At 39.4% G+C, this 20,151-nt stretch overlaps 1 protein-coding gene across 4 annotated transcripts in view; it reads right to left on the bottom strand.

Annotated features, from left to right (window-relative positions):
- FAM91A1 (family with sequence similarity 91 member A1) overlaps window positions 1–20,151 on the bottom strand; it is a 47,114-nt gene that overhangs the window by 9,818 nt on the left and 17,145 nt on the right. For all 4 annotated transcript variants that reach the window (XM_045895933.3, XM_064587915.1, XM_064587916.1 and 1 more), the window contains 12 exons: window positions 19,721–19,833; window positions 19,178–19,293; window positions 18,275–18,387; window positions 17,853–17,939; window positions 15,491–15,623; window positions 10,893–11,041; window positions 8,999–9,133; window positions 8,740–8,853; window positions 4,751–4,823; window positions 2,776–2,925; window positions 701–805; window positions 58–181 (listed from right to left, as the gene is read on the bottom strand). In XM_045895933.3, coding sequence (XP_045751889.1) covers window positions 58–181; window positions 701–805; window positions 2,776–2,925; window positions 4,751–4,823; window positions 8,740–8,853; window positions 8,999–9,133; window positions 10,893–11,041; window positions 15,491–15,623; window positions 17,853–17,939; window positions 18,275–18,387; window positions 19,178–19,293; window positions 19,721–19,833 — 1,412 coding nt within the window. The remainder of the gene's footprint in view (window positions 1–57; window positions 182–700; window positions 806–2,775; window positions 2,926–4,750; window positions 4,824–8,739; window positions 8,854–8,998; window positions 9,134–10,892; window positions 11,042–15,490; window positions 15,624–17,852; window positions 17,940–18,274; window positions 18,388–19,177; window positions 19,294–19,720; window positions 19,834–20,151) is intronic.

Raw genomic sequence — 20,151 nt, forward strand, 5'->3', positions numbered from 1 at the left:
AACTGACAGCCTAAAGGTCTCACAGATGGAAAGATGACAATGAACATAAACCCTTACCTCTCTTTTCTGCAAAGGCCATGTGTAGCAATTTTTCTACAAACTTTCCGATTTAATTCAGAACTAAACAATGGAATTCCAAAGTACAGCTCGAGAGGAACCCAATCCGCTTCTGTTGTGGCAACTACAATACGATATATAGTTAATTAATCACGTATGTGTTTACATATATTATGACTGACCAGGGTTTCTTAACGGACGTCCAGAAATTTTCAGATTCCTCCCACCCCTGTGGTCCACCAATGGGCTTATTAGCAGGGGAGAGGATTCAGAGGGGGTCAGAGAATCTCTGCAACAGGAAAGAATCTTTATTGAGTATGTACATGCTTCTGGGGAGAAGGTACATAGCTTTCACCAGATGCTCAAAATGGCCTTTTACAAAAAAAAAAAGACACTGCAAGACATCGACAAGATGAAAGAATTTAACACAGGAAAATTGAAACTGAAGTCATTGTTCTCAGGTCATATTTTTGTAACACTTTCATTGTTATTCTAAATATATAAACAAGTTTCCTAGTAAATACTTATTAAAAAGTCCGTTATGGATAATCAGAACAGACAAATGACATCCAAATGATTTAACAGAGGAGTTATTAAATCTCAGAGACTAGTCTAAAACTGCAAATAATTCTTAAAGCCTTACCAGAGTTTTGTTTTGCTGCCGAGTCTATAGCTGCTTCTTCAATGACCATTTCAAAAGACTCTGTACTCCCATTTACGTCTGAGCCAGAAGCCAAATCAGGTTCTCCTTGCAATGAGAGGACATACACAGTATTAGGATTCTCATAGTTGGCACAAGTCGTCCATCAGCCCTAACGGAAGAGAAGACTTCCAGCAACAAGAATGACAATGGAGAACGAAGGGTCTTCAGCCTAAAGCAACTGTTCCCAACTAGGGGGCAATTCTGTCCCCCAAGAGACCTCTGACAATGTTTGGAGACTGATGCAAAGGTCATGAATGGGGATAGGGATGCTACTGATATCTAGGGATGCTAAACATGTTATACTGCACGGGACAGGCCCCCACAACAAGGAATTATCCAGCTCAGAATGTAAATAGTGCCAAAGTGGTGAAACCCTGGCCCAAGGAAATAACTCAAAAGGCAGAACTCAAGTTCAGACTTTCACTTAGATCATTACTGAAGTTGCTTCCATCCCCATGGAAACATGCAGTCAGATTATGTCATTCCTCTTCAAAATTCTTGGACTCTTCCTATCTTCTAGCACATAAGATCCTCCAAGATCTCCTGACCTTACTTATTTCTCTACTCTCATTTTCTACTATTTTCCAACAAATTCTTTCTTTTGGCCAAGATGAGCTGCTCTATTGCCTGATTCTCTCTGCCTGAAAGGCTGCTACCCTCCAAATAAACAAACGTCTTTTATATACCCAAATCCTCACTTTTCAAAATTGAGTTCAAACTTTACCTTCTCTAAGAAGCCTTCTCTGATAGCTCAGTTGGGCTGAGATACACCTTCTCTGTCCCATGGTAGCACATTAAGCTGATGCCAAGCTCTATCACAGACTTTTAACACTACACAGCAAGCTGATTCACTGGCTTGTCGCCCTTGCTAGGGTTTTTTTTATTCCTTAGGTCTTAGTAATTTCAATCCTTTCAGCATCTAAGCGGGTACTCCATAAATGTTTGTGGGACGAAAGAAAGAAAACATGACTGCAGCAGCCATGTTTTGAAATGACTGCCTAACCCATACCCCCTGTTTGGAAAATGCCCTGTGATACGTGGCACCCAACTGTTAAAATTTACTCAGATCCTCGGCCAAAGGTAAAGAACTAGGGCTGGATATTTAACTCAAAGGGAGCCAATCCAATGCACTGGATGGCGAGCAATCAATCATATTTACTCAGGATTTCACGCTAAGAGGCTCAGGGAATCAGCATCAACCAATGACAAATGTCTGAACTGAAAGGTTTCCTAGAGTCATGGGCCAGAGCTGGCACCTCGGCCACCAAAGCCGCCTACAAGCCAAAATTCTGCCAAAGCAGAAACAATCAGTAAGCAGGAGAAGGTGATGTGAAAATACATTGTTTAATTAAAAAGAGAAAGGAAAATCAGCTGTTGTCAACATGTAGGCCGTGCTGGAGACAGAAAGAAGAATGAGGCCAGGAAGGGTAATGAGCAAGAAAGGGACACAGACTAGCATGACAGTCACGGTGAATTTAAAAAGGAGAGAAGGGAAGACAGGATATGAGAGACATTTCTAAGGACTAATCCACAGAACGCGGAAACTAAATGGACAGCGTGGCACAAGAAGGAAGAGACAAAGATAAGATTCTAGGCCGGGGTTCCTGGAACAGTGGTACCTTCTACAGAGAAAGGTTCAACCGGAAAAACTGTTCGTTCTACTTCAGGAACATTTTTAGACAGAGACTGAGGTTCTGAAGCCATCATTCCACAAAGAACTTAACTGAAAGCCCACAGAAATGGAGATGGCAGTAAAGGGCTAATAACAACCCACAGTCATTCTGTACTCCAGCCCCAGGCCAGCACCCATTTAGCTGGGCACCTAGTATTTTCTCCATCCGAACAACTGATACTTGTCCAAATGATGTCACAGAATATTTTCTCACCCTAGTGAAAAAATATCAAGTATCAAATAATTCAACATCCCCACAAAAGTCTCCCTGCTTCTTAAGTGTTAAGACTGCGATATACCCCATACAATGATCTTAATTCAAAGAACCCGACTGTTGGCTGACCTCGCTCATCAGAAGCGTCACTGAGTTTTCTGCTTGCAAGTTGGCTAGAAGCATTCAACATGGTGACATATCCACAAAAATGCTGCAAGTCCACTTTGTTCCTTAATATTTGCAATGCTTTATGAACACCCATATTGACACGAGTAAACTCTAAGGACAAAGATTGACATCACATTATTATAACACAACATCAAAAATGTAAACATACTTTTATTAAACAATTCTTAGAACTACTTTTATACTTTCATCTATCACAAAGAACTACCTGTGAATGTGAAAGGATGGTGTACCCGTATTATTTACAGCCTTCAGGAGGCATTTATTGTATCAAAACAAATTAACTGCTAAGCAAGCAAATAGGACCAGTCGGGGGCAAATTCTCTAGGCTTCTCTTTGTGGTTCTATTCTGCCTCAAATGCTTACTTGTTGGCCTTCTGCTAGGAAATGTATTAAATACACACCATATTTTTGAGAAATTTTTAAAAGTAAAATTATTCTTATTGAAACTAAAGCTAAAAATGCACTTCAAATTATATCCTTAGTAAATTATTTAAATTTTAGTGCAAGTCCTCATAAATAGGTGAACTTATAAACAGAAAAATGCATTATACTCAAAAGCGAAGATTCCTTTCCTTTATAATTCACACAATAATCTCCCAAGGCAAGAGATCTATTAATCAGTTTTTGAGATTTTTTTTTTTTTTTTTTTTTTTTTTTTTTTTTTTTAAAGATTTTATTTATTTATTTGAGACAGAGAGAATGAGATACAGAGAGCATGAGAGGGAGGAGGGTCAGAGGGAGAAGCAGACTCCCTGCCGAGCAGGGAGTCCGATGCGGGACTCGATCCAGGGACTCCAGGATCATGACCCGAGCCGAAGGCAGTCGCTCAACCAACTGAGCCACCCAGGCGCCCAGTTTTTGAGATTTTATAAATTTTAAGATCCTACTGTCCCTAGCCTGTATCTTCAGGTGAACAAATATTTTTCCCACAGAATCTATAAAGTGTCAAAGGATTAAATAGCAAAGTTTAATTGCAGAGAAGTACTTATTTCTGAAAAAGAGGCTGTTTTTTGGAAGAGAAAATTCATCTCCAAATTTCATGCACATTTATTCACAACAGGCAAAAGAGAGAACTGAATTTCAAACGCAAGGCTTCTGCAGTCTAGCTATGTGAAGAGGAAAAAAATATTTTAAAAACATTCCTTTTTCCCTACTTTGGAGGGAGTCAGGGAGAGTGGTGACCATCATTTTGGAAGAACATTAAGTTCTTACATAAATCAACCTAAGTTAGATTACTTGAACCATTCACGGCTCTCTAAATATTCAAGCAATGTGGCTCTTCTTTGGGGCGCCTGGGTGGATCAGTCATTAAGCGTCTGCCTTCGGCTCAGGTCATGATCCCAGGGTCCTGGAATCGAGCCCCACATCGGGCTCCCTGCTCAGCTGGGAGTCTGCTTCTCCCTCTCCCTCTCCCCCTACTTGTGTTCCCTCTTTCGCTGTGTCTCTCTCTGTCAAATAATTAATTAATTAAATAAATAAATAAATAAATAAATAAATAAATAAATAAATAAGGCTCTTCTTTAAGAACCAGAAACGTAAGATTATAGAACAGCAGTTTTACATGAAGTGGGAAATACAAGTGCTATATGAATATACATCAGTTTTAATCAGGTAACTTTTTTTTAGGATTTTATTTATTTATTCATGAGAGAGAGAGAGAGAAGCAGGCTCCCAAGAAGCCAGATGCAGGACTCGATCCCAGGACCCTGGGTTCATGACCTGAGCCGAAGGCAGACACTTAACCATCTGAACCACCCAGGCACCCCCATCTTTGCTAATACTCTTTAAAAGCAGCATGTTAAGACCCTAGAACTTAAAAATTTTAAGAATTCACTTCCTACTATGTTTTCTACCAAACTATTGACAAAGATTAATGATAAAGAGGTCAAACAGATATAATTCAAAAGTAAGATACCTCCTTGTAGTTCTGTTTCATCAAATGGAAATGGTATGTGGACAGTTTCTCCTATCCCATGCAAACCGTGTCCCTAAACATGAAGAAACACAGTTGAAAGGTATACAAGAAGCCTGTATTTCCATGAACAAACAGATAATCAAACAATAAATGAGACTACGCCATGTGACGGTAGATCCTACATTAATATTCCATTAAAAAGTTCTCAACAGTTTTTTTTCTCTCCAGCAAGCGAAGACCATCTTAAGTGCATACTAACTTACAAGGCCACGTATCTCCAATGGAGCATATGGCTAATGAAAAACAAAGAGGCAAATTTAACAGGTACATGAGGTATGAGACAAGCGAAGACTGAAATCAAGCACACTCGTGCAAGGGTTAGCTGTAGTTCTGAGAGAGGACGGTGGTAAAAGAATCCCATCATCAATCACCTGGTGCACCATGAACTCGGAATGCAAAACTCAAAAACCTGCAGTCCGTGACACATATTCAAAATTATATAATTATATAAGCCCCTCAATAAGGGTTAAATAAATTAATGGATGTATTCTCAAGGCAGCTGCAGAAAAAAAGAGAAAAAAGAGGAAGCTCCCTCCGAAATGAAATAGAAAGGTCTCCACTTGCTAAGTGAAAAAAGCATGGGGATGGCACTGTGCACTGGCTCGCGCATGCATAAGAAATTCTAGACAGCTAGAGTAGAAACTAACAAATGTATCTGATTTAGAGGAGAAATGAGGAGAATGGGGCAGATAGTGCTAGAAGTGCAGTGATACTTTGTGCATCTTTTAATAGTGTTTTATTTCTGAATCATGTGAAGGTTCTATCAATTCAAAAATTAAGAAAAATCTAACCACTTCACTCCCATGCTACACATAATAATTTAGTTTTAGCCATTGCATTCAATTAATGTTCATTTGAATTCTGTTAGTTTTAAAGTGTATTTTTGTATTTAAATCCCTAAATTTGTTTTGGTGTAAGAATAATAAGCATGAAGAACTTAATGTTCATGTGCATTCAGAGTTGTTCTAATAGAAAATTTAAGTTAACACTGGGGATCTCTACATTTTTCCCTTTCAAAAAAACCTATACATTACTGAAATTCAGAGTACTCCGATATAAAAGAAAAAAATCATTTCAGAGAATAATCGCACTCATTAAGATAGTTCATATAACAACTTGAACATATTTCTTCGGACAGCTCCCTTCTACTTCATTGGTACAGTTATGATTTAAACCCTAATCAAGACTGTTATGATGAGAGCATGGCTTTAATCAAACTCTTAATTTTGTTATAAGTTCCAGCATGGTGAATTTCTTCCATACCACTTACTAAAGGAGGCATTCTTGTTGAGCAAAAACAAAACACTGTATCCAACACTGAAACTCCTCTGTCTGCTTCTCCTACCACTGCCAGGGCATAGCGAACATCTCAGGAGACCTTCCTGTGTGCTAAGTGCAGGACTCTACCCATTTCATGCAGATTATGCGATTCGGTCATAAAGTTCAACAACCTTATAAAGACAGGACCTGTTATTACTTCCAGTTTGCAGGCGAAGGAATTCAAGATAACTGAACTCACCCGAGACCCCTACTAAGTGGTAGAATCAAGATGTGGATTTAGGCGGACGGACTGGACTCAAGCCCACACCTAACCCATTCCATTACGTCATCTCCCACCATGAACCCCTGCTCCGTGTTCCTCCCTCCTGGCTAACGTGTAGGCTAACCATGGTTTCAAGTGCCACCACGTGCTGATGCGGACACTCAAGTCAGTGTCTCCCATTCGACTCTTGTCTGGATTTCAAAATATTTTCAATTACCGATTAGACAGCTCCACCATCCAAATGTCCCACAGGCACCTTATACTCAACATGCACCAAACACAACACATCATCTGACCCCCATCGACTGGCTCTTCCTCCTCTATTCTCTCAAGTAGTGAAATCACCATTCGTCCACCTTCACAAGCCAATACCCCAGGAATCATTCTCTTCCTCTTCTCATATCCTTCTCAGACATCTGATCAAGTCTACCAACTTTAATTTGTAATAACTCTTGAATCCATTTTTTCCTTTCAATTCTTATTACTACTTCCCTGATCTAGGCTGTCCTCACCTCTTGCCAGGACTCCTATACTAAATCCTAACTGGACCTCTTGCTTCAGGTTTCTTATTACCCTACTGGTTGGGGTAGCACACCTGGGTAGCGATCTTCCCAAAACACACTGACCACAGAAATCCCCTGCTCAGCACCCTCTACTGGCTGCTCTCAATCTACAGGGTACAGTCTAAGCCCTGTAGCACAACTGTCAAGGTACATTACACTCCAGGGCCTGCCTACAACAACCCTCATGAGAAACTACTCTGAGCCGGGCGCTGTTCTAGGTACTGAGCAAGTAGCAGTGGAGAAAAAGAAAAAACAAATCTCTGCCCAGAGATTTATTCCTGCTAACCCTTCTGCCTGGCCTGGCTCTCTTCTGTATCATCCTTCTATACTCAGCCTGAGTCTCACTGTCTCTGATGAGTGTCCCCCAAGCCTTTCTCCTTGCCTCAAGGCTGAACTGGGTACTATTCTCTAATGGTTGCACCATATATAATCCTATTCACTCTGCAAAAAACTGAAACTAACTGCTTATGCAACATTTCCCACCAGACTTAAATCCCTTAAACTCAGAGACTGTGTCTTATTTGTATATCCACATTAATTAGCACAGAATATGGCACATATGATTGTTAGTTGAATAAATTAATGAAATCTTTACGGAGAACCTACTAACGAAGCAGAATGCACGCTGCACACTTCACACAGTCTTATTTCATTCAATAATCCTAAGACGATAAACTGCTTATCTCATCATTAGCTGCTACTATTACTTTTTGTTGCTATACAGTAAATATTGCCATCTCCGTTTTACAGGTGGGAAACTAAGTATAAGAGAAGTATCTTCAAAATGTCACACAGCTCATTAGCACATGAAAAGAGGCTCACCATCATTAGGCATCAGGAAAATACAAATCAAAACCACAATGAGATACCGCTTCACATCCTAGGAGGGTTATGATAAAACAAGTCAGGTAATACCAAGCACTGGTGGGAATGTAAAATGGTGTAGCCGCTCTGGAAAACAGTCTGGAAGTTCCTTAAACAGTTGCACATAGAATTACCATATGATCCAGCATTTCCACCCCTAGCCACATACCGACAAGAAATGATAGCACGGCCACACAAAAACCTATAAATGACCATTTATATATTACAGTGGTTACTATTATTCATAATGGCCAAAAGGTGGAAACCCAAATGTCCATCAGCAATGGATGGAAATACAAAATGTGGTCTAATCACACAAGGGACTCTTATTTGGCCATAAAAAGGAATGCAGTACTGATTCATGATGGACTGATATACACTACAATGTGATGAGCCTCGAAAACACTCTACAAAGTGAAAGAGGTCAGTGACAAAAGACCACATATTATGTAACTCCATGTATGTGAAATGCCCGGAATCAGCATTCTAGAGAGAGAGCCAAGTAGATCAGCGTTGTTTAGGGCTGGGGAATAGGAGAGTGAGAACTAAGCGTTCAGGAGTTCTTTTCTGAGGTGATGAAAATGTTCTAAAATGAGCACGGAGAGGGCTGTGGATACCTGCACCCACACTAAAAACCACAGAGTTGGTACGATGTAAATTGGTGGATTGTCTGCTATGTGAATTCTAGCTCAACAGAGCTCTTGTAAGTACAGCCACAGGGGCAGCAAAAGAGGAAGCTGGAATTCAAGGCTGGGTCTAACTCCAAAGTCCAGGTTGTTTCTGCGATTCCCGCACTGCCAGACAAAGGCCAGGACAAAAACCCACAGCTGATCCCTTGCATTTCAGCTTTACAAATTTTAAGTTACTGACATCTGACTGCAACTCGGCAGAAAGCTAGACAAACTATAATCTTCAAAATCAAAATCCAAAATTGGTTGTTTCAAATAAAGCAACGGTACCTGAATCAAAACTGCCGAATGTGTCAAAGCGTCATTCAACATCGTGAGCACATTTGACGTAGGAACTACCCCAGGATCGTGACCCCAAGATGTTATGAGTAATCGATCATAACCCTAGGGGGAAAAAATGAATAAAAGATGAATAAAATGGCGTTTAGAGATGTAAGAAAAAAAAAATTTAAGAAGGTCACTATCATGCCGCTTAACAATTTCTACCCTCCTCAAAAAGAAAGAAAGAAACACGGTTCACACAACGTACCTGAAATATATCTGGCAGTTTTCGAAGTCTTGTACCTTTGGACAGTAAAAGAGATGGCGGTCCTTGCCCAGTGATGTAGTAAATGTATAGTTTAAACCAGACAGAACTGACTTCTGGGATAGCTGGTCCAATATGCTGTGATCACAAAACGGGGAAGAGAAAGTTGTAATACTTAGCTAAAGCAGCCAAATCTCATAAGGGGCCAAGAATGGTCTCACAAACAGCTACTGCCTCACATAAATGTTCATTGCTATTATCCTTATGAAAATAAATTTCAAATGCTCCATTCAAACAGTTTCAATTTTATCCTAGAACTGAGAAAGCACGTCTTATGCAATTGGGAGAATGGACTCTGGAGCAGAACACCAAGGTTTGAATCTTGGCTTTGTCCCCTAAGCTATATCATCTTAAGAAGGTCATTTACCAAAAAATAAAAATAAAAAAAATAAAAAAAGGAAGGTCATTTACCCTCTCTGTGCCTCACTTTGCTCTTCTGTAATGTGGCCATAAAATATCTACCTTGTAAAGACACAAGCTTACAAGCTTGTTCAAAAAGGTTTAAAACAGCACCTGTCATATATAATAAGCTCTATTTCAAAGTGCTAGTTACTGTCATTAATCACATGAGATTTTTCACAAAAGGGGCTATCGAACCTTCCATCCATCTTACCATTCATTCAGTTCATGGAATCCTACTATGCCTAGAAGTCATGTTACAGAATGGGAGGAAGTATGTATATGTGGTTGCGGGGGGAGCACACGAAGAATTATTTTTTAAAAAGTTGGTAAATGCCAACCTATAACCACACCTACTGAACAGAGAACAAATTTGGGGGTGTGGGAGCACAGCATTAAAATCAACCTTGTACAAGGATCCCTTCCTTTCTTCTACGCCATTAACCTCACACATCTAGGAGACCAGGCAGGATGTAACACTGAAGAACAGCAACATGATCCCCACTCTCTGAAAATGGTATAGGCCACAATGTCCTTGCTAAGTATACAAATACACAACCGAATTTATTTTTAAAAAGACGAGCAGTAATGTTCATAAGTCAATTCTGAGATACCTACAGTTCTAGTTTTCAAGCACAATCTTTCCTTTCCGGCTTATTTAGCGAACATAAACCCATTTCTAAGACATTTTATTTTTCCTAATTAAATTGACTTTATCCCTGAAGGCAATCCAGGCTTCCTTCCTAGAGCATCTAAAACATTCTCTTTAAAATACTGCAGTCCTTCGACTCAGGTCATGATCCCAGGGTCCTGGGATCGAGCCCCGCATCGGGCTCCCTGCTCAGCCAGGAGCCTGCTTCTCCCTCTCCCACTTCCCCTGCTTGTGTTCCCTCTCTAGCTGTCTCTCTCTCTGTGTCAAATAAATAAATAAAATCTTTAAAAAAATAAAAAAAACAAAATACAATACTGCAGTCATCAATGTGGCACCTGGGTAGCTCAGTAGATTTAGCGTCTGACTCTTGGTTTCAGCTCAAGTCATGATCTCAGGATCCTGAGACTGAGCCCTGCGTTAGGCTCCATGCTCAATGCAGAGTCTGCTGGAGAATCTCTCTCTCCTTCTACCCCTCTCCCCACTAATACTCACGTTCTCTCTCAAATAAAATCTTTAAGTAAAATAAAATACTGCATTCATCAAGAAAACTTCAATGTGCCACAAGTCACTAGATAACACATGAGTAAAACATACCAATTCTATATCACAAGCTGAACAGCTTACAACAGCATAAAATACAAAACTACTTTCTGAGTTACTGATTTTAATATTTGGCATCCGCAAATTGAGAAATAACACCATCAACCTGGTAAACCTCTTCTTCAGGTCACCACAAGGAAGTGTGACCTGCAAGTCACACTTGCAATGCTCCAAGTGGCTCCTTACCTGAGGGGTGCAGCTGCTCACGGGCCGGATTTCATTGGTGAGAGGAGCCATGGACACGAGCAGTGTGTAATTTTTGTTTAGAACTCGGCTGCAAGTTGCAGGGTCCAAACCAAGAAGGCTCTCACAGCGCAACAGATCGAGAGGAAAACCTGAATTATGAGCAAGCATATAGGTAGGCTGGAAGACCGACAAGGTGGAACAGCAATGTCTAAGATAAAATACTGGTAACTGCCTTGGTGTTTAAATATTGTTTCAATAGGCAGAGTATCTCTATTAATAAAGTGCCAAATTCCCTCGGAAACCACGAAGACACTTGAAGATTAAAGCTAACCGTCTTTATTCCCTGACCTAGGAAGATAATGGTCTACTGGTGTTCCTTTTACATTAGAAATATGTGTTTGCTCTGCCTTACTTCCTCTCTATCCCCAGCCGCTCCTGGGCAGTGGCATATTATGAAGACTTACATGCCACAAAAAAGCTGTGTCCTGGCCTCCCCCGATTTCTGCAAAGGGCTTCATGGCCAAGTTCAGAATCTGGTATAGGAACGTTCCTCATTAACAATTATGCCCAAGTCTGCGGGTCCATAAAGCAGGAACTCCCTCAGCATGTACCAGATTTTCAGTGTTCCCGTTCTTAACCCTTTCCGAAAATACCAGTCCTATTTGTTCTCTAAAAAAGATAGGTAAGGCTGAAACATCAGGAGACCAAGTTAGCCCATCTCCCCCTCAAGCAAGAATGAATCAAAAAAAACATATGGTCTGCTGGAAGGGCCCAGAAGCACTGACCACAACTAGCCCCAGGACTTTGGTCTTTAATACCATATTCTAGTAAAAGAAACCAGGGTCCTAGGAGAAAAGGCTGATTCCAAGACTGAGGCAGAAGTACGAGAGAAGACTGTTTTGCCAGAAAGTAAAGAACTGCTCCAAAAGTAAGGATTTTTTTAAAAGATGGAGGCATGGCACAAGGAAACTGGAGACAGCTTGAAGGGAATCCTACTGGCAAAATCGGACACAAGTATAGCACACAAATAATAAAGGGAGAGCAGTGATTAATTATAAGCCACTGAAAAAAACAGGAATTCATCAATTTATACTGAAAATATAAAACAATGCCTAGTCCCAACTGTTACTGGAAGAACTGGAGTTGGAAAAAATGATCAATTTACAACCATCACAGTAAAGAATGGTTCAGGCAGGACCACCACTGGATGGTCCATCTGGGGGGAGAGATTGATGAGGAATAGGATACGTGCATGGTCTGGAAGTATCTGCCCACAGATTACTTAGTCACTGTGGGTGGGGAGAATATTTAACTATATAGTAGAAAAATCAAAAACACATTACCTGGGTGATCAAAACTAACAATGGGGGACAGACGGAAATCACATGCCTCCGAATGTCATACCCTTAGAAAAACATGACATTACTTAAGTAATACTCTGGACTCACAACAAAACATCACACATACCCAATGTGAGAAACTTTCTGGTAAAACCAACAAAAAGGGACTATATTCTTAAAAAATAAGAATGTCATAAAGGACAAAAAAAGGTTACAGATTTGTTCCAGAATAAAGGAGATAAAGGAGACATGACAATTTAATGTAGTATCAGATCTTAAACTAGATCCTGCACTTGAGGGGGAAAAAATGCTATTAAGGACATTACTAGATCAACTAATAAACTGGAATACGAATGGCAGGCTACTTTTTCAATATTAAATCTTCTATTTTTTTAAGATTTTATTTATTCATTTGAGACAAACTGATGTCAGGGAATAGCCCTATTCTTAAGAAATGTACCCTGAACAGTTTTGTGGAGAAAGACCATGATACGCAACTTACTCCCAAATTCTGAGTTAAAAGTAATTATGCTATTCTTGAATTCCTAAAATTTTTTTGTAAATTTAAAATATTTCCAAATAGGGCGCCTGGGTGGCTCAGTTGGTTAAGTGACTGCCTTCGGCTCAGGTCATGATCCTGGAGTCCCGGGATCGAGTCCCACATCGGGCTCCTTGCTCGGCGGGGAGTCTGCTTCTCCCTCTGCCCTTCCCCCCTCTCATGCTCTCTCTAATAAATAAATAAATAAATCTTAAAATATTTCCAAATAAAATGTTGATAATGGAGGAGAGAGTCATACAGACGTCAGGAAGAGCATCTGTTACATACAGCCGACAAACAAGGTGGGGGCAGGAGAATGAGAAGCGGCTGTAAGACAGGTCTGGCTGGAGCCAGATGTGAGGTTCATTCTGAAGTAAAATGAGACTTGAGCAGGTGGCTTAGGAAAAGGAGAGAAGGGGAAAAACTCTATAAAGACTAGAGAAAGGGTGCCTGGGTGGCTCAGTCGGTTAAGCGTCTACCTTCAGCTCAGGTCATGATCCCACGGTCCTGGGACTGAACCCCGTGTCAGGCTCCCTGCTCTGCAGGGAGTCTGCTTCTCCCTCTGCCCCTCCCCCTGCTCGTGCACAATCTCTCTCTCAAATAAATAAATAAAATCTTAAAAAAAAAAAACGAGAAATTTATGCTTGATTACATACAACAAATCAAGAACAAATTTAATAAAACTGAGAAATCACAACCATGAGTGAAAAAATGTCAGATAAAAAAATCTTAGTGAGAAATGAAAGATCTAACTGGTACCAAAAACAGTCAACTATCAAACCAACCTCAAAAGTTAGAATAATACTTAACTACTTTCATATAGATACGGCTGAGGTTTTTCGTTCAACTTTAACTTTTTGGTACCTAGACTATTCATGGTGAAAAACAAAGTTTAGTCCAGACTACTAAGCAATAGATTGTTTATGAACGAATCAATAAAAAGTTTAATGTTCAAGAGAAGATAATAAAGGGATAGAGCAAAAAAAAAAAAATTTTTTTTTTCAAGAAACATAGATTTAAGTCCCATCTCTTCCACTGACTAATCATATAGGCCATTATGACTAAATAGGCAGGAGACTTGACCAATACAAACTTCGATTTCTTTATGTATAAAATGAGTTACACTTGCCTGGTCACTAGCACTAACATTCTTGGACGCCACGATGGGCAGGAAAGAATGGTGTATTTCAAGATGTCTCTAACAGGATTTCAAATATTCTAACCCATTATCTCCCTAAATCACTAAAAAGTCCCAGTAATTTCAGGATTTTTACATACAAAGACATCTTCAAGATTGTGTTGCTCGTAAGGTCACATGATCTACTTGGTAGCCAACAAATGGTTACTATTAACGAATGCTTATGAATAAGTGGTTTGGCCTCTTGGCACTTAATGACTTAATATTCTCAGTTATAACTACTTATGAATAATCTCAGAAGGAGCCCCAGCATGGAATCAGTCCTAATTCTGCTAAAGTAGAACTCTGACCCTGACATGCTAGGGCTGAAGAAGCCAGTCACGAGGAACTGAGTGTGTCCAGCTTCACTCAGCTCAACTACCCAGTTGACCTCACCTTTGCGACCACTTTTGTGAAGTGACAACTGATTCCATCCTTAAATGTTTAAATTGGGCTAAAAAGAAAGCCAGATGCTGGTGAAAGAATTAGAATGAAAATGGATATGACTCAGAAACCAATGGTTCTTGGCCAGAAAAACAACTTTTAAGTAAATGAAAGAATGAGTGAAATTCAATGTTCTCGTGGTGCTAAGAATTCACGGAGTTGCAAGATGCAGCTCTTGTGAATGAGCGAGGACTGGAGCCAAATGCTCTTCCCTGGTGCCCAAACCATGTCATCTTTTTAAAAACATGCATTCCTGAGTGGCACTGCCCTACTCAGGACCTACCGTCCGTTGAGCTAGAGTTTGGGAACCCCCCCAATCTATCCCACACCCAAGAGTGCACACCAGGGCAAGAGCCACATTAGGGTTCATCAGAGATTAAAACTGCCACTGTCTTCTTTCTTTTACTCTCTAAAAAGTTTCTCTGTTCTCTCTTTTTTTTTTTTTAAAGTAAAATACTTCAGTAAATATTACAACAGCATTTCAATCAGAAGCTCCTGCTTATTCTTTTTATACAATGTAATGTTTCATTCAGGAAGTGTTATGCTTCCTAAATCAACTAAATTTTGGCTTTGTTCACCCCTCAAACTGAGGCCTGTTCTAAATGCCATCCAGCCACTTAAACAAGTTAACACTCCAACGATTTTTGTAGTTACTTAGCAGATTAAGATACTACAAATGTCAATGACACCTAAGAAAGGAGAAAAAGTAAAACAAGAAAGAGTTGACAATCGGGTGCCTGGGTGGCTCAGTCGTTAAGCGTCTGCCTTTGGCTCAGGTCATGATCTCAGGGTCCTGGGATCCAGCCCTGCATCGGGCTCCCTGCTCAGTGGGAAGCCTGCTTCTCCCCTCTCCCACTCCCCCTGCTTGTGTTCCCTCTCTCGTGTTCTCTCTCTGTCAAATAAATAAATAAAATCTTAAAAAAAAAAAAAGAGTTGACGAGCAAAGAAAGTCACAAAACAAGCCTCTAGTTGCAAATTCAACATGCCATCTACACAAAATGCATTAAGCGATGATTAAATAAGCGAGCATGACCTGTTTAATTTCTTAGAAAGAAGTTCCATAGAGTCATGTTTTTAAAATCAAGTACATTTATCATACCATAATTGGGTTGGTCTGGCTGTGCAGTCTGCGCAACTAGATCTTTATTATGACGCAGAAACAATATTGTGTTTCTCAGAGTAAGTGCATGATCAAAATATCTCTGTGCTTCTCCTTCACCAGTGCTCTGAACCTAAACCAAGAGAAAATAAATTTTGCAATACCAGTCTCAAACCATTCATCCTAATATATAATAGCCATATAGTACAGACATTAAAACATTATTAAGAATCAGTACACCAAAAATTTGCCCAGGCAATACTGAAACAAATCTTAACCTAAATCTCGGCTGAGTTTCCATTTGAATACATCTTTGAAGATGACAGAAATTATCCCAGTAAGTAAAACTAACAATTTTAAGCAACCAAATAATGCTAAATTATACCATTATATATAAATTATACCTCCCACATACGATTCAAATAGGGTGCTTAAAAAAAAAAGCTAAAATCTATATTCTGCTTCATCCAGAAAAGTACTCCAATCCATGGCCACCAATTATGCTTCTAATTCTCATCACCATGTCCACAGTTCTGTATCACTGGCTGCAAGGGACAATGGAGTATGTGATTCAACATAGCTGTTTCAACACTACTGAATATACAGCTTAAATTCATTTAAAAAGGGTTCACCAAGTCCCTATTAAGTGCTAGGTATGACCTGTATGGGATGCAGGGACAGAATCGTGGACAAAACCCCTGTGCTCTTCTGACACTGAGTCAGGTACTTCTTTAATATGTAAAAATACATACATCCCAGAAACAACACAGGAAATGGAAAGAAAGGTCTATAGGGGAAAATGACTAAATTAGATTGGCATTAAAAAAATAACATCAACTGGGTACCTGGGTGGCTCAGTCAGTTAAGTGTTGGCCTTCGGCTCAGGTCATGATCTTAGGGTCCCTGCTCAGGGGGGAGCCTGCTTCTCCCTCTCCCTCTGTCCCACCCCCTCTTCATGCTCTCTCTCTCCCTCTCTTGCTCACTCTATCTCAAATAAAATCTTAAAAAATATATAAGATCAATTAAGCTTAATCAAGACAAGGCTTCTTAAAAAATAGCTAAGGAACTATTTTTAACAACTAAACTTCAGACTAAAAGGCTTTCCCAAGAATGGCTATGTGACACAACAGGATATAGATATATAAAGAATAAAGTGATCTTCTAATTTGCTATACATGATAAAAGACTAGTTGAGGTGAGAAAAATAAAAATCAGGAAAACAGAACTTAAAATGTGCTAGAAAATAAAAAATTTATTGGCAAAAGATGATACACAATATATGAGAAATGGAATTAACAAGATATTAAAAGCATTGAGGGAATAATGGATATATAAAGGTAAAAATGAAAGAGACCAATTAATAGCAAGGATTATCTCAACTATAATTCTGCATTATTAAACTAAAAATCCTATGGAGAAGAGTGAACAAATGTTATGGTTTTTTTTTTTAACATAAAGAAGTTAATGAAATCATCAAAAATCCTCAAAGTAGCACATTTAATATAGAGAGTTCATCACTAAAGCACAAAGGTACAAAATTATTAGTCAAGGAAGAGATTCAGCACACAAACTATTAGCACAAACAGCAGACAACAACAACAAAAAAACCCCACAAAAAAACAAAAACAAAAAAACCCAGGAAAAACCATGAAGGACAATCAAGATTTAGAGTTAAGGACAACTAGGGCTATTTTCATTCGGGAGGGAGAGGGAGGGAAGAGATGCCTAAGAGCAAATATAGCTGAAGTCTTCAAGATGCTAAAGGGGATAGTGAGAGTAGACAGAAATATGGTATCCAGGGACACTGCTCCAGATTTAAGACAAGGGGAATAAAAACTTCAAATAAAACTGCAGAAGAGGAGATCTTAGAGAGTCATACCAAAAAAAAAAAAAAAAAAATCAAAAGCTATTTTAGAAGAATGTAATTTAAAAACTTACATAGACTATTTCTATACCCCATTTCTTTTTTTCTTTTTTTTTTTTTAAGATTTTATTTATTTGACACAGAGAGAGAGCTATCGAGAGAGAGAGAGCACAAGCAGGGGGGCAGCAGGCAGAGGCAGAGGGATGCGGGGCTCAATCCCAGCCGAAGACAGATGCTTAACCGAATGAGCCACCCAGGCACTCCACCATACCCCATTTCATTAAACCAAATTATGCTAAGTGATGATAAGGTCCATAAACCACTTTGTAAATTACAAAATCTGTTCATCCACTCAGTATTTTTAAGTATAAATGACCACTGCAGTTTTAAGGTGAGGAATGAGGTAGGAATAAGCAAGAATACATCAAAAGTCAACACAATCAAGCAAGGAACAGTACCAAATGCCCCAACATCCCATAATTGAGCAACCAGATTTACCTTCTCTAGTTCTATAAGAAAGCTGTCCAGAGACTCATCTGAGAGTTTGCCAACTTCAAACATTGTGACCGCATGGCTTTTCAAGTTCTGGCATAAAGAAACAAAAACAAAAAAACTAAAATGGATCTTAAAACCTTATACAAGTCTATTATAAATAAGTTCTAATTTTCTCTTTCTATAAGAAACATAACATCTTATATTTCTATTATGCTTTCCAATATAATCAAAGTTAAAGATGAGTGAGGTGTGAGGCTAACCCTCACTAAAAAGTTACTATACTCCTCTAAGGAACACAAAACGAAGACAGTTGCATTTTGTGTTTTCAGGAATAAATCCAGTACTTAAAAAAAGGATCTCAAAGCATGAACTGTTTTACATCTAATCTTTAAACACTGTCATATTTAAGCAAGAATTTGACTTACTGGTGAAAGATTTCCCATCATTAAAAAGGCAGTAAGAGTTGAGTCAAATAGAAAAGCAATACGCTTTGTATATCCTGTAGATAAACTCAAACTGCTTACACTGGCTGTGTCAGCTGGGAAAAAAAAAATCGTAATTTAAAATCGAGTAAATGAAAATTATTCTTCACTCACCATTTGGAATGAGAAAGACTTGCATTTCAACTTGATCTAATAACTGAGAAGTACTTAACTAAATATAAGCAATTTTATAGTCCTAAGGGGCCCCAGTCCTACCTATCTCCACCAGAGAAAGTTAAAAAAAAACTTTTTTTTAAGTACTCATTTTTGTGGTAAATTTCTTAAAAGCCAATAATAAACCAAGACTTGGTAACTATCAGAACCCTAAGACTAGCTAGCCTCTTCAGACAAGTCACCTGGCTTGGGTCAGAGCCTGGGGTAAGAACAGGAGCGTATGCAGGGCTCCTTTCCCCCCGCCCCAACGTGAAACCATGTGTAGCCCCCTCATGCACTGTGCTTTGCCTCCCTTTGTGCTTAGCCCGTGCTGAGGCCTTCCCTCACCCACCACCTGGCAAGCTCTTACTCCCTTCTTAGCCCAATTATCATCTTCTCCGCGAAGGCTTCCCAAACCTCTGAAGCAACAAGAGAGCTCCTCCCCTTTGTTCCCCACAAGCACCAAAACACTTCTCACATTGTTGTGGGTTTCTGTGATTATACCACCTTGTCTCTCCCTAGACTTAATCCTCAGAAGGAAGGTACCATATTCAATGCCTCGCATATGGCTAAGTACTCAAAGACTGCGATCGAATGATATCAAGAACAAAGTCGAGTTCACTCTGTGAGTGTCTGTATAGACACATGGCGTATCTATACACAGACTCTAAATTAAACTGAGTAACTGCTAACCTGGATCTTCTTGACTGTTTGTATCCGTGTCAGTAGCTGATGAAGCTTCTTGTACGGGACTCCTACTTTCCCCACCATCCCATGATAGCAGCATCTTTTGTGGATCTAAAGTACTCCTATTAATGAAGAATACATGCACGTTTTAAAAATCATACAAATTATATCTTACATAAAAATAGCTACTGAAATCAGCACGCTAATTATGAATACCCACCCAGTCATGTTCAAGCCCCAAACTGAAACATAGCCCCAAATGCTCTGCCCACATACAGCAGTGGTTCTTAACCAAGACCCACGGATGGGCTCCAGGGAATCTAAGAACTCTTTAAAGCTGTATGTAAAATACTGTATGTACTTTTCTCTGGGGAAAGGGTTCTTGTTTTCATCAGATTCTAAAAATGATTCATCACACAAAAAAAGATTAAAAACCACTAATATCCAGGGTTCACCTCAACTGACAGGTTGATAAGGAAAACTTTTGACATAAAACAATGTTTTTTTCAAAAGGAAACTCTAATATCTCATAATGAATAAATGAGTTACTTTAATCTGTTTACGGATGGAACATTCCTCCAAGATGAGTGAAGCTGATCCAGATTTATTACTTGTCCCTTCTTATGGGCAAAGCCCAATCGGCAATACATTGAAACAGCATTCTGAAAGAATATAAAGGAAGTTAGCATTTAAAATAAACTAGGCATCAGAGTATTTGTAGAAATAAAATATTGTCATAGATTCTGCTTATAGTGAACCTCAAACGTTTCTATCCTGTAACTAGAAAAGGCCGTTTTTCAGTAGGCCTGCTCTTCACCTAAGGCGTTCGCAGATGTAGAAGAGAGAGTGCTTCCCATCTCTGGGCTGGTGCTTCATAGGAAGCAGCGGAGGAAGGGCCTGCTTTCAGTGACCTCATTACAAGACAGTTAGGGCTGCTTCCTGCAAGCACAGGACCGTGAGGCCAGCTTTAACTCCCTGGG

Source organism: Mirounga angustirostris, unplaced genomic scaffold (assembly GCF_029215605.1).
Source record: "Mirounga angustirostris isolate CCGP_5_RB_7025 unplaced genomic scaffold, mMirAng1.0.hap1 SCAF_4, whole genome shotgun sequence".
Classification (NCBI taxonomy): Eukaryota; Metazoa; Chordata; class Mammalia; order Carnivora; family Phocidae; genus Mirounga; species Mirounga angustirostris.